This window comes from Apus apus, chromosome 3, assembly GCF_020740795.1.
Source record: "Apus apus isolate bApuApu2 chromosome 3, bApuApu2.pri.cur, whole genome shotgun sequence".
Lineage (NCBI taxonomy): Eukaryota > Metazoa > Chordata > Aves > Apodiformes > Apodidae > Apus > Apus apus.
Window position 1 is genome coordinate 66,953,359 of NC_067284.1, and position 12,759 is coordinate 66,966,117.

A 12,759-nucleotide genomic window follows, 5' to 3' on the forward strand; every position below is an offset into this window, starting at 1 on the left:
GGACTATGGTGGCCCTGATGCTGCTGCAGTGCTCTGAAGGTCAGTTCACTCAGCTGCTCATACTCTATATTACACCCATCTGTACACAGGAAGCTCGTATCCATGTGCTTTGCAAGGACAGTTACTGCCGGTCCATATTCATTTTCCTGTCTTCCCTGGCACCCAGAGCAGGAACATACCTCCCAAATGCAGCCTCCTGCTCACCTGTTTGGCAAGGATCCTCGCTGTTAGCCTCACAGTCTCCGAGGGATTCCAGTTCTGCCCAAAAGCGCACATAGCGGAACATTCTAGCTTGTGCATTGGCCAGTCTTCCTTCTGAAAATGTAGAAAAATATATATAAAAAAAAGCCACAAAGATGAAGCGATGAAAAAGAGGATGCAGCAAGTCCTGCCAGATCCTAGAGGTCAAGTGAAATGTGTTTCCTTTAAAAAAAATAAGATGACCCTCGCTAAATCTGAATAAAACCTTGAGTCACATTTAAAGGGTACAGCTATCCTGCTTTTTTCAAACAAATTCACAAGGGATGAGTTAAGGTCAGAACATCTTCATTTATTCAACGGAAAAAAAAAAGAAGTAAATGGCAAAGAAGCAAACAGACAACATGATTTGTAAATCACCGGTTCTTATTGTTCAGATCAAGCATGTGAGGACAGAGTAGGTCTGAGTTTGATGGCTTTATTGGGTTTATTTCCATTTAATACCTTGGCCTCTCATTATGAGATGACCCTGGTGTAACCAGGAGTAATGTGTCTGAAGTCAATGGATTCACAATCACTGTAAGAATCAGTACATGTAAGGTCAAAATCAGACCTACTGAATTGAATTATCAGATTTTTTCCTTAAATGTTGCAGAATAAGGGTACAGCTAGGCAAAGAAAACACAATAATAAAGACAAACACCTTTTAGTGAAGAATATATAGAAAATTCCTAGCTCAACATACAATACCACTTTGAGTGATGGCACAAGCCACTGGATTTTGGCACTCTGTATATCCCCTCCAAAGTAAGAGAAACTTTCAAAGATAAGCACAGAATCACAGATTAAGACTCTGCACAGGCACACAGAGCCTGGCATGGGCTGTCCCCAGATTGCATCAAATTTAATTTTATTTATTCAAACATAAAAATATTCTTATTTCTACGTTCAAGCAATGCACAGCTACTTCTCTATCTCATCCCAGACACATATATAAAACAGTGTATTAGAACAAACCTATAAGGTTCTGCCTGCATAGGCAGCATCAAGTTTTATTTTCAGACCAGTAGCCAGCCGAAGCAGGACCCCCAGAGTCTCCTGCCTTGGCCAGTCCACTTATTTACAGGTTTCGCAGATCAAAACAGAAGCTGAGATTACCAATTTTGGAGTGAATTAGAAAAACAAACAGTTTTTCCATTGAAAATGGCCATTTCCTGGGCACAGACAGCATTAGGTGTTTATTTCATTAGGAAAAGAAAGGTGAACACCCACCCAAGGCTCATGTAGGATTTGAAGCAGTGCAACACCACAAGGGTATTCAACCCCTCACAACATCAGCTTCATTGTCCTTGATATCTCAGTATGGTATTTCCAAAAAAACCCCTATGTACAGGCTGCCTGAAATTAGCCCCAGAGTGAACGTTCTAAGAGGATGCAGCTATACAGACCAGGAGAATCAAAATAGTATATTACACTGTAACCGTGTCATGTGAAATTACGCTCTCAACTGTCTTACAGCTGTCACACCACAAAATGCTTCCCCTGAGAAGCCTGTTTCCTATGTATGCCCAAGGACCTTTTTCTGGAAAATTCCCAATAGCCCTTGCTTAGAAGTACACAGGCTAAAGGCTAAACAGAGAGACAGAGGGAGACCTCATTTCTCACTCCTCCTTGCACACCCCCAACATCCACCAGTGTACAAGAAGCAAAGGCACAGAACCTGAAGTTCCGTAATGCCCAAGAACATACACACCTGTTAAATAAACAGGAGTGAGTAACTGATAAAACAAAAAATTCAAAATGCAAAATCATGTGTCTCTCTCAAAGCAGTGTTTTTAAAAATCCCTTTATTCTTTGTCCATTGTTAATTAAAATCTTACCCCAAGCAGAACCATACTGAGTTATATGAACTAACAGGGAGGTTAAAGGGACAAGATACAGCTGAATTGTGCAAAATGAGATAAAAGCCTGAAACCCACAAGAAGAAAGAGTATTGACGACGGAGTAATTCCTAGGATGGAAATACTGTGACAGCAGCTTTCCCTGCCATCACAGCAGGAGTGTATTTTGCATTATTTTTTTTTTTTTTAAGTAGTTTGAATTATAACAAGTAGCATTGTTATAGCTGAATCCCTAATGCTACATTAACAGTATTTCTTCCTATTTTCATTACATCCACAGTATTTTTCCCTTCATTTGGGAGTGAGTGACAACATTTTTGGAAGGGAAAGCTTATGCTTTTCACATCAAAGCATGGAAACAATCTTCTCCACCAAGTTCTTCAAAATTATTCCAACATCCAGGACTACTGGATTAATTCCCAGAACACTAACACATAGTTCAATATTAAAAAAAAAAAAAAAAAACACCACAAAAAAAACAACAAACTAAAAAAACACAAAACCACACACACACAAGAAAAAAAACACAAAAAAATTTAATACTCAGAAAAATAAGATTCAAGTCCAAAGAAATGTCCTCATTTCTCCTTCCTGTTGTATTTCACGTAATCAAAAAGAAACACAAACACCAGAAAGAAATGCTGGACGGGCCAGTGCAGCAGTTAAGCTCATTTCTTCCAATGCTTAATGTCTGATTATGCTCAAATGGTATCCAGCTCCTAATCACATTTCAGTGAGGAAACTTCTGGCGTCTGATATCCAGTAAAGTTCTCCGACAGAGTTCTTTACCAAGCAGCGACGGTAAGAGTTCCATACATCTTCACAGCCATCCTTCCCCACCCCTGTCAACCAAGTGATGGGCTATAGAGGGTCTTTGATTTCTGTGGGTTATGTCCAAAAGGTTCACACAGACATTTATCAAAGAAAACTATATGGAGGAAGTTTTTGGATAGGGGGACAGATACTTCCTCAAGCCAGTCTTAAGCAGGGTGTTGTAGTGTCAGATTCCTCTTGTGCATAATCACTACAGCAATAATTTAATCTTTTTTTCCCTACAGCTCACCAAAGAAGAGTGGATAATTTCTACAAGACCCCATTTAAAACACTTCTGCTTGATGCTAATTCCAGGTCAACAACTACATTTTGAGGCTTACTACCTGGTTAAAAACACGTTTCCCTTAGTTCAGAAATACCAACTACAGCACTCTTTAACATGATGTGTTAAGAAAAACTTGAAAATAGTTTCTCTGAAATATATTTCAAAAAGTCATGACAAAAACATCTCCTTCTGCACTTTGGCTAGCTGATCTCCACTCTGCCTGGGACAAGAAGTCACTATGTGCAGTAACAGAAAGAGGAGCTCCCGCAGCTGGTTCTAGTTCACCAGTGCCACAGTTGCAACCACATAACCTTCCTACATTTCTCTTCAGAGTCCTTTAGCCCCTAATTTCTGGAAAGAAGAAATGAGCACAGGCCTCCTGCTGTTCAACTAAAATTATTATAATTTAAGAAGTCAAGACCCAAACAGCTGCAGAGGGGGTATGGAAGCCACTACCCTAATAACAGGCCTGTGCTTTGAGGAGGCAACAGTGGAGAGCAGAACAGTATGAATCAGCTGAAAATCACAAACCATTTAAAAGGAGAACTAGATTAGGGGCTGGGAAAGGCAAGATGCAGCAAACCCAGGCTACATCCTCAGCTGCATCCAACCAACCCACAGAACATTCAAGGCAAAAAGGAGTGGCAGTGAAGACTGCTACCACTCTAACATGCCCACATCTGAAATTCAATCTATGCCTACGCAAACATCCAGCTCAATACTGGTCAAACTTAAAGTTACCTATCATAAAAGCAAAATAATAGACCAAAACAAAAGACACAGTAACACTAACATAATTGTGCCAAGCACAGAGTGCATGCGTATGTGTGTGTATAGAGAGGCCTAAGGAAACCAGCCACTACACCACTGCAAGACTTTTGTCTTCCACTGTGTCACTAAAGTGTGACACCACCTTTCCTGGGAGTAGAGAAAAGGAATTACATTGCAATGCAGGACTTGGTCCATGCATCAAATACCTTGGCCATTTGGCAGCAGATGCACTCCTTTACCACTTATATGATGTCCAGCATACCAACGCATGTGTGTATCTACATCCCATTTTCAAAAACAGAAATGCCGCAAAGTTTGCTCTGAGGTTTCATTCATGAAATGCTTGAAAAGTATTTAAAGGGCCTCAAAACAAGGATACCATGAGGCTCAACAGAGCAAGAAACACAGGCAGTGTCACTAATTTTACTTTTGATAACAATGTGATTCTGAAAGAGAAAAAAATCTCATTCAAAAGAAATATACTAGAGAGATGAAGATGCTCGCTGTTACAATATCCACAATTCAGGAAAAGACATGGAAAAAACTGTTTCCTGCTGCATGTTTTTGCACATTTCTCTTATCTCCTTCTTCTGACACGTATCTCCCCACCGCTAGAAAGAATTCCTATGCATTGTGGTATAGTAGGTCTTTAAGTAAGAAATGAGTAAGCTCAAAAGAAACTGGTTTTCTATCGCATCAAGTATAGTCTGCATGACAAATAGTTGAATTATATTGAGCTCTGTTACAGTAATAAGATACAAACCAATATATGAAATCATACTATGTCCTTGTTGGGTATGGGTAATTTTTAGCTTAACTGAGCAAAGAAAATGTGGATTTACAGAGAAAATTAACTTGAAAATGTAAAAATCAAATGAACGATGCCATAAAAATTCTCAAGTACAGCCCTGTCCTTTTATCAGCATTGCATGAAGAAGTTTCACATCCATGGAGGCAAAAGGGACACATATGCCGTACATCCCAGTGTTACAAGTTCAGTATAAAGGCACAGATGTCCTTTTTGGCTTTGACAAAGAATTGCTGAACTGCTGAAAAGTGCCTTTGAACAAGACAGCGATGAAGATGCAGTGCACATTGTCTGTGCAGCACGTACAGTCAGTGGAGATCAGTTTCTAGAGAATATTATGCTTGAAGGTAACTTTGAAAGAATGTCAAATAATTCAATCTCAGCAACATTCATGAATTTCAGAATGACTCAGAAGGGCCCAAAACATGAAAGACAATGTTAAATCAACTAGCAAGTCAAAAGCCATATGCTTATCACCAGTAAGAGTGAAGTGCTAGTAACCTGTACTTGTCATACTATTGTCTAGACGTTGCAACATCTTTAAATGCCTTTACCTCTAAGGCATCATACTACACACCAACAGGTAGAAAAGATTTTCACGAATTAATTTATCAGACACACAGGCTTTTGATGAGCATTATCTCCTGCAGTTACAAGGATACTCAGTTCGAACAGTTTATTTTTTTATTCCTGGAATAAACCCAGTAGAAAAAGGGTATTCTTACTGACAAAAAAATTATTTTCATCAAATTAAGAAAGCAACACACACACAAGACTTTAATTAGGGCAAACAGAAAAACCCCTCCTTGTTGCTATATATAAAAGTATAACATTCATCAAGGCTGGAAGTCAGGACCAATCACCTGCATGGGCAGGGACACCTCCCACTAGATCAGGTTGCTCAAAGCCCCATTCAACCTGGCCTTGAACACTTCCATGGATGGTGCTTCCACAACTTCACTGGACAACCTGTTCCAGTGTCTCACCACCCTCACACTAAAGAATTTCCTCCTAATGTCTAACCTAAATGTCCTCTCTTCCAGTTTTGATACATTATCCATTGTCCTCTCACTACAAAAGCCCTTGAAAAAAGTCCCTCCCCATCTTTTCCACAGGCCCCCTTCAGGTACTGGAAGGCTGCTGTGATGTCCCCCTGGAGCTTCTCTTCTCCAGGCTGAACAGCCCCAACTCCCTCAGCCTGTAATCTTGCTGTGACAGTTGTGACAGTTACTTGCTTCAAAAACCACTGTGAACTTCATATGGTAAAAGAAGAAACCCTCAATCTCAGATAAAAATCACTAAACAAATCGCTTTGTCCAAATACTTCCTTTTCTCACCTACTTAAGAGCTTCCTAAGAAATAATATAACATGGAAGCGTTTCTTACAAATAAGCATTTCTCAAAAATACCATAAGTATTCCCTTTCCTCGCAGCAACTGCTGGCTGTCAGTCTTCCAATATTCCATGAACTATGGCAAAATTTGTAAAAAAAAATTATTTATTTTGATTTCTCTTTTATTTATTCAGTGCGTCAAAATTAAAAGGCCATTTTATTCACCAACAATTCACTAAGACACTGTGGGAAACCAGGAACCTGGGGAGGCAACAGAAGGAAAACTAGAGGGGAGGCGAGGCTCATTTTGCAACTTGTGTGATGGGAGAGTAAGATACAACCTCGCAATAAAAGCAGCAGCCGTGTCCAAAGTGCTTGGGAACTGAATGGCACAACCCACAATATCTCAGCTCAGATAAAGGCAACAACAAATACTGTGCACGCATGGACTCAACCGCATGCCACCATATATGAGAAGGTTGGGATTATTTATAGCTAACACGTAATGCATGCCAGACCTTTGGTGACTCAAATCCTTCATGAGCACCATTCCATACTCTGTGCCCAGAGCCACAGATCTTACGTAGCTTACAATATTTAACTAAAAATCTAGCTGATTTTTCACATGTAAACCAGGTAATATTTCTATATAAAGTTGACAGCCCACAAAGGATAAAAATAAATTATTTTGAAAGATGCTTATTCTGGCTTAAAGTAAAAATGGAATTAAAACTGCATGTAAATGTTTTGGATGTCTTCATATAGCTCTACTTCAGTGCATGCTTATATTTTATTTTTAGGGCCTTTTAAAATACGAAGTATACAAAGGAATGAAAGTTGCTAGAAGGAGGGAGTTTGGGAGAAAGCATGGTAGGTTTCAAATGGTTATGACTAATGTCTGCTATGGCCAACCAGAATATTTGTAATTATTCAGAAAAAAAAACAAAAACAAACAACAAAAACCCCTTAAGATAGCTATTCAGTGACTTGATTTCTCCATTAGACACACTCTCTTACCAGTTTACTGAGCTAATGTTAAATTATACATTTTGTGCTTAAAGAAAGAAGTAATACAGACATAATTAGTGGGCTGACAGGCAGCTCTAATCGAAGTTTCAGTGGCACCAAGTCCTGTAGCTACTGATCTTGAAAGACTCATGCAGACCATGTTCAAATCCTGTAATTGTCCAATGTACAACCTCATGGTCAGCATCTGTGGGATGCTTAAACTGACTGGACTACTATCAAACAGAGCTACAATTAGAGACTATCAACAAACAAAAAAACGAGTTCAGCAACCCCCACCCTCTTCCCCCTGCACCCTCACAAATTGCATTACCGTACCTGACATTCCACATCACAGTAAAAGGCCTGTTTACATCTTCCACATTTGGACAATCCTTCTTTCCTGAAACAGAAAACAGAAGTTATTCTCTTCTATAAAGCTGAATGAAATATAAATGTATCCTGTATCACTAACAGAGATGCACATCCTACCAGGAGCTAATCTAATAACACTACAGTCACCTAAGAGGTGTTTTGCACAATATTTTGCATTTCATAATGAAAACTGTGTTTTATTCAGAACATTGCAACTACAGCTTGAAGTCCATCTTCTGACACTACTTTTAGTTGTTTAGAGTTTCAAAAGCAAGTTTTCCCTAACAACTGTTACTATGCAAAAGCACTCTACTGTCCTGATAAATTGCTGAGTTTGGAAACAAGTTGTTCTACACTGTTTGACAGACAATGTCATTTTTTACCACTCTATGCTGCATACTTTTCCTTGTTTTCCAAATGTCTCAATTGCTCTGTTTACTTGCTCAGAAATACTAACCCTTTCCTTGTATTCTGCCCAGTTCCATTGCTTCTCTGTCTGGTCACAGAAAACGTGACCATTGCTTCGCGAGTAACCACCTCCCAACTCCAAGAAAACATGTTACATTATTAAATACACTGGTTGATTTCCTGTCACCACACAGCCTCTTGCTGCCCTGCCATCTAACATCTGCTCAGATATCTGTGTATTTTAAGGTCACCTAAGGCTTAAACTCTCCTTTATATTTGTATATATCCCAACACAGGGAACTGCCAAAAGGAAGGTCCTTTTCTGCTTCAAGGTGCATGCGTTGCAGCAGCTCCCATTAAATAGGAAATACGTTATCCAACACATTACATTTTGGTGTGACAGCAACAGGCATCTCTCAGCACTGAAGACTTTAAAATGTCTACACACCCTCCCCAGTATAAGTGGCAAAAAAAATTGTCTGAGGCAAGTTAATTGGAATAAAACAAGGGTGAGTGTCCTCGTACAATATGATAGCGCACAACATTTCAGAGGTCACCAGCACTCTGGTGTCCGCAAAGCGCAGCAAGACTTGATGTCTTCTGACTGTTCTTGCAACGTAGAAGGTGCAACACGAGTCAGGCTAACATGACTTGCTGCAGTACCCAGCTAAAGCACAGCTGACTTTAGAGTAACAAATACTACCAGATGCAAATAGAATGTTCTAGTCTCATTCTACCCATTTTACCACAACAGTTTTATGATGACTTGAGCAAAGTTTCTCTTCCCAAGACTACAGCTGAGCCCACAACCTTCCTTGTAACGCTCTGCAAGTTCAGCAAGCACAGTTCAGCACCTAGACTGTGTTAAGTCCAGTGTTAAACCAACAGGGCAGAGATACAACACATATTTTTGAGCACTGGCAGATCAAGTTATATCACTGAGATATATTTCCTCTTACTAGAACCTGCTCACTCCTGTGTGAGACAGGTTTTGGACTACTTACTGCAACTGCTATGGTACTACATTCAGCGTATTCCTTGATCACTCTGCTCCTCAAGAGCTCCATGGGAGAAACTGGCATGGAAAACAAGCAGCATTTAAACACACTGCTCTTGGAGCCAACCTTTAAAAGTTACTCCACGAGACCTAATTATTATCACTACAGAATTACTTCAGATCAATGGAGCACATAAAGTACTCCCTGGTCCTTTTACACAGGGAAATCTTTTGGTTGAGATAAAAAAAAAAAAAACAAAACCCAAACAGCTAGTTTCTTTGGCACAAGGGAACTCGTCAAAAGAGAAAAAAAAAACCTAACACATAGGGGCTAGGAAAAGACACAGGTGTGAAGAATGAGAGGAAAATCACCTCAGTTCTACAGTTCTTCAGATCCATGGGACTTGCTTCACTGCCTTCACTAGGAACTATATTGGGTGCTCATATGTAAAGGGAGAAGGTGAATAAAGTGAGTAAGTGGATAATGTAATAAGGAAAGCAAAAGGACAAGGTCAAGACAGAAGAAAATGAAAAGCTTAAGTGAGCTAAGATGACAGGACAAGAGATGAAAAGACCAACTAGAGTGTAATAATTATATTCTTCAATCAGCCTCTCAGTCTACATATGCAGGCAATACTTAATGACAAAAAGAGCCCAAGTACAATGGTTGTTTCCATTTTCTCAGGCAAACACTAACATTTGCTCCACTTTATAACCAGCTTAGCACTGCGATTCTTCAGGAAGCTGACAGAAAATACTTCAGGAAAGTTATACCTTTGAAAAATGTGGTCTGACGTGCCACAGTGTCACATCCACAGCTAATTTTCTATCCATAACCCTAAACCACATTATTTTTTAATTCGGCAGCTGAGAATGAAAGGTTTACAGCAACCACTGTTGGAACCACCGCTCTGGAATAAGCAGAGCAGGTTCCAACCACCTAGATGTGCATAAAACCAAGCCCCCAGCAAACGCAAGCATCCCGCAGCCTCTCAGTGCCAGGTGCCATTAAACCAGCAGCAGGCCTGCTGGCAGCGTGTGACTTTAAATGCTCACAACCCCGTGGTAACAACGCAGAAATACATAGACATTTCTGTGTATTTCATCACTGATATACACACACACACACACATATTCCATTCATATGCATTGTTCGCTCCACGGAAATTGCAACGCGTGGATTAAGCAGTCTCAGAACCTTCCTCCCTGGTCAAAACTCCATTAAGATCAGTGAATATTACATCACTACGAAGCTAGATGGATCAATGAAACGTCCCGTGACAACACGGCCACGCACTTGCCTATGTAACTGCAAGAGCACGTGAAGAGCACAACTTTCTCTCTTTTTGCTTTCTTTTTTCCCGAACTTGCAAGCAAGGAAAACCGGGTTTAAGCTGAAAGCCTCGCCACGGCGCTGCCGCCAGAGGAGACAGAGGAGGAAAGGGCTGCTGGAGCCGAGGGCCAGGGCCAAGTCAGCCCTCCGGGGACACGATGCCACGACCAGCGCTGGCGGGGCGAGGAGCCGGCCGGCCCGCGGAGCAGCGCCCGGCGCGCCGCTGCCTGACACGGCCCCGGCCCCGGCCCGGGGACGCGGGCGGGCTGACCCGCCTGCCGTGGGCCGGCCGGCCACGCCGCTGCTTGCCAGGCCGCTGCCTGCCGCCCCGCGGGCCCGCCCCGGGCTTCCCCCGGCCCTACCTGGCGAAGCAGCAGTCGCAGTGGCTGCCGCGCTCGCTGACAGTCAGGACGGCGGTGTAGGCCGGGCAGCTCAAGAGCAGCTCCCCCACGGCGTAGCGCCGCCGCGCCCGCAGCCCCCGGCCCTTGCCGGCACTGACGAACCTCTCCAGGCCGCCCGGCTGCGGCGCCGTCTCCGAGCGCATCCCGCCGCGGAGAAGAGAGCGCCGGAACGAGCCTCCGCCGGGCTCCTCTCCCGGGCCGCGCAGACCGGCAGCGGCCGCCCGAGCAGGCTGCGGCCGGGGCCTGCCGGGGCCGAGCGCGCCGCGCTGCTCCCCGGCCGCCTGCCCCTGCTGCCGAGCGGCGCGGGCAGCGCCTCCTCCGGGCGGCCGGGGCAGCCGGCGGCGGTGGCTGGAGGAGGCGGCCGCCCAGGAGCTCGTCTTCCCGCAGCCCCGTCGGGCCTGGCTGGAAGGGGCCGGGGCAGCTTCTGTCCCCCGGGCCCCGCAACGCCGCCTGGCCCGTGGTCCCCCTCAGCCTCCACGCCGTGGGCTGTCGTCGAGGAGAGGGCTGCCCACGCCTGACTCCAGTCGCAGCTGTGGTGGAAACTGCCCTTAAAACTCGGCCTAGACCCAGTCCTCAAGCATCCAGACCCCCTGGGAAGGGGCTTGCCTTACCGAGGCCACAGCCGCAGTCTAGAGCTGCAGTGAAGCTGCCAAAGACAAAGCACTTCAGGCATGAAGTCCCCAGCGCTTTTGCTGTTCAGGTCACCAGAGGCTTCAGGTGTCAGGGCCTGTTTCATAAGCAGGGCAGGGCTCCGCTTACCCCCTCCGGTGCTGTTTAGGTTGTCCCACCGTAGTACACGCTCCGATACAGCACTAGGAAGTTACTCCTTTCAGAAACACAAGTTAAGCACTGAAGCGAAGTAAAATATTTTTGGTGCCGCTTGTAACTCAAGAGGAGTATAGGTGGATGCAAGCATCCAAAGGTTGTAATCTCTGCTCTCAGTACCTGTGTTAAATTCTTTGTGCAGTAAATAACTGGTAAGCTCCTTTTTGACTAAACACACGGTTGAAACACGAGGCTCAAAATTTCCGCAAGGAAATAAATCAGTACAGTGGAAAGAAAATAATTACATTGAAGGAGAAACTTGAAATACAAAATTAGTTTGCAAAAGTGCTTTGAGAGTGTCAATAAAAATAAAAATTCATCCAGTAGGATCAAAATGAAAGGACTAGATTTTAATCTTTTTAAGAGTGCAGTATGTGGCAGAGCTATTAATTTTGCTAAAGCTACTCCTGCATCGCTGAGCTGAGAATTGTGACCTAAAGTAGAAGTACAACAGTAAAATAACAGTAGAGAAAACAAGCATTCAAAATTCAATTTGCAAAACATGCAACACATCCCATAACACCTCACTGCAGATGAAGGGTGAGAGTCACAGTGGAGGTGAAAAGCAATGCTGAGGTGCCAGGCACTTTCCCCAGTGCCAGGGATGCCCATCTAGCTGGGTGCTGCTGCACCCAAATGAGCCACGTCAGAGCTGCCTGAACACACCACCTGAGCTGTAGTGTAGGTGTGTCTGCATCTGCCCTAACCACATCACATTTTCAGCTGTGAAGCACTTCCCCAGCTGCATAAGCTCAACTACCTGGCCACTTCGAGAATCAGAATTTGCAAGTACTTTAGTGTAAGGGAAATGATGCAACCCTCAAAACCCCAACCTCCCGCTATTTTGACCCTGGATCCTCCAGCCACTGTGGCACAATCCCACAGGGGCTGAGCTGACCGAACAAAGCCGTGTGCTGGAGACAGGTCCACATCGACAGCTCCAGGCATGGTCAGGGGGTGAACAAGCCCCAGGGCCACTTAGGGAGCCCTGGCTGGGACAGCAGGAGACAACATACAGAGGTTGTAGGTGGGGTTTCCAGGGGGGCTTGCCAAAGAAATTAAGGCCTATTTGGGCCCTGACAATAACCTATTCCTTGTAACTAATGTAATTTTTTATCATTTTTTTTTTAAATGCCTGTATCTTTAATGTATTTGAAGTTATCATCCATTGTAACATGATGAAACTAATGTAGCCACTGCAAAAAATGGTATTTCTGGAATGGCATTATTTGAGCTAGTTAAAACATCACCTCTTTACAAGGAAAGAATGAAAATAGGTTGTCATTGAAAATTATGCTATCACCC

The 12,759-nt window shown here is 43.3% G+C and overlaps 1 protein-coding gene across 2 annotated transcripts in view; it reads right to left on the reverse strand.

Annotated features, from left to right (window-relative positions):
- The window catches only part of SMYD2 (SET and MYND domain containing 2), a 29,673-nt gene extending 18,337 nt beyond the window's left edge, over positions 1-11,336 (reverse strand). The window contains exons 1-3 of one of the 2 annotated variants that reach the window (XM_051612982.1): positions 11,241-11,336; positions 7,455-7,518; positions 205-315 (exon numbers count right to left, since the gene is read on the reverse strand). In XM_051612982.1, the coding sequence (XP_051468942.1) occupies positions 205-315; positions 7,455-7,518; positions 11,241-11,302 (237 nt within the window). In that variant the 5' untranslated portion in view covers positions 11,303-11,336. Of the gene's footprint in view, positions 1-204; positions 316-7,454; positions 7,519-10,590; positions 10,943-11,240 lie in introns of those variants that run through there. The other variant, XM_051612980.1, reaches the window with a different exon arrangement.
- Positions 11,337-12,759: the final 1,423 nt, after the last annotated feature.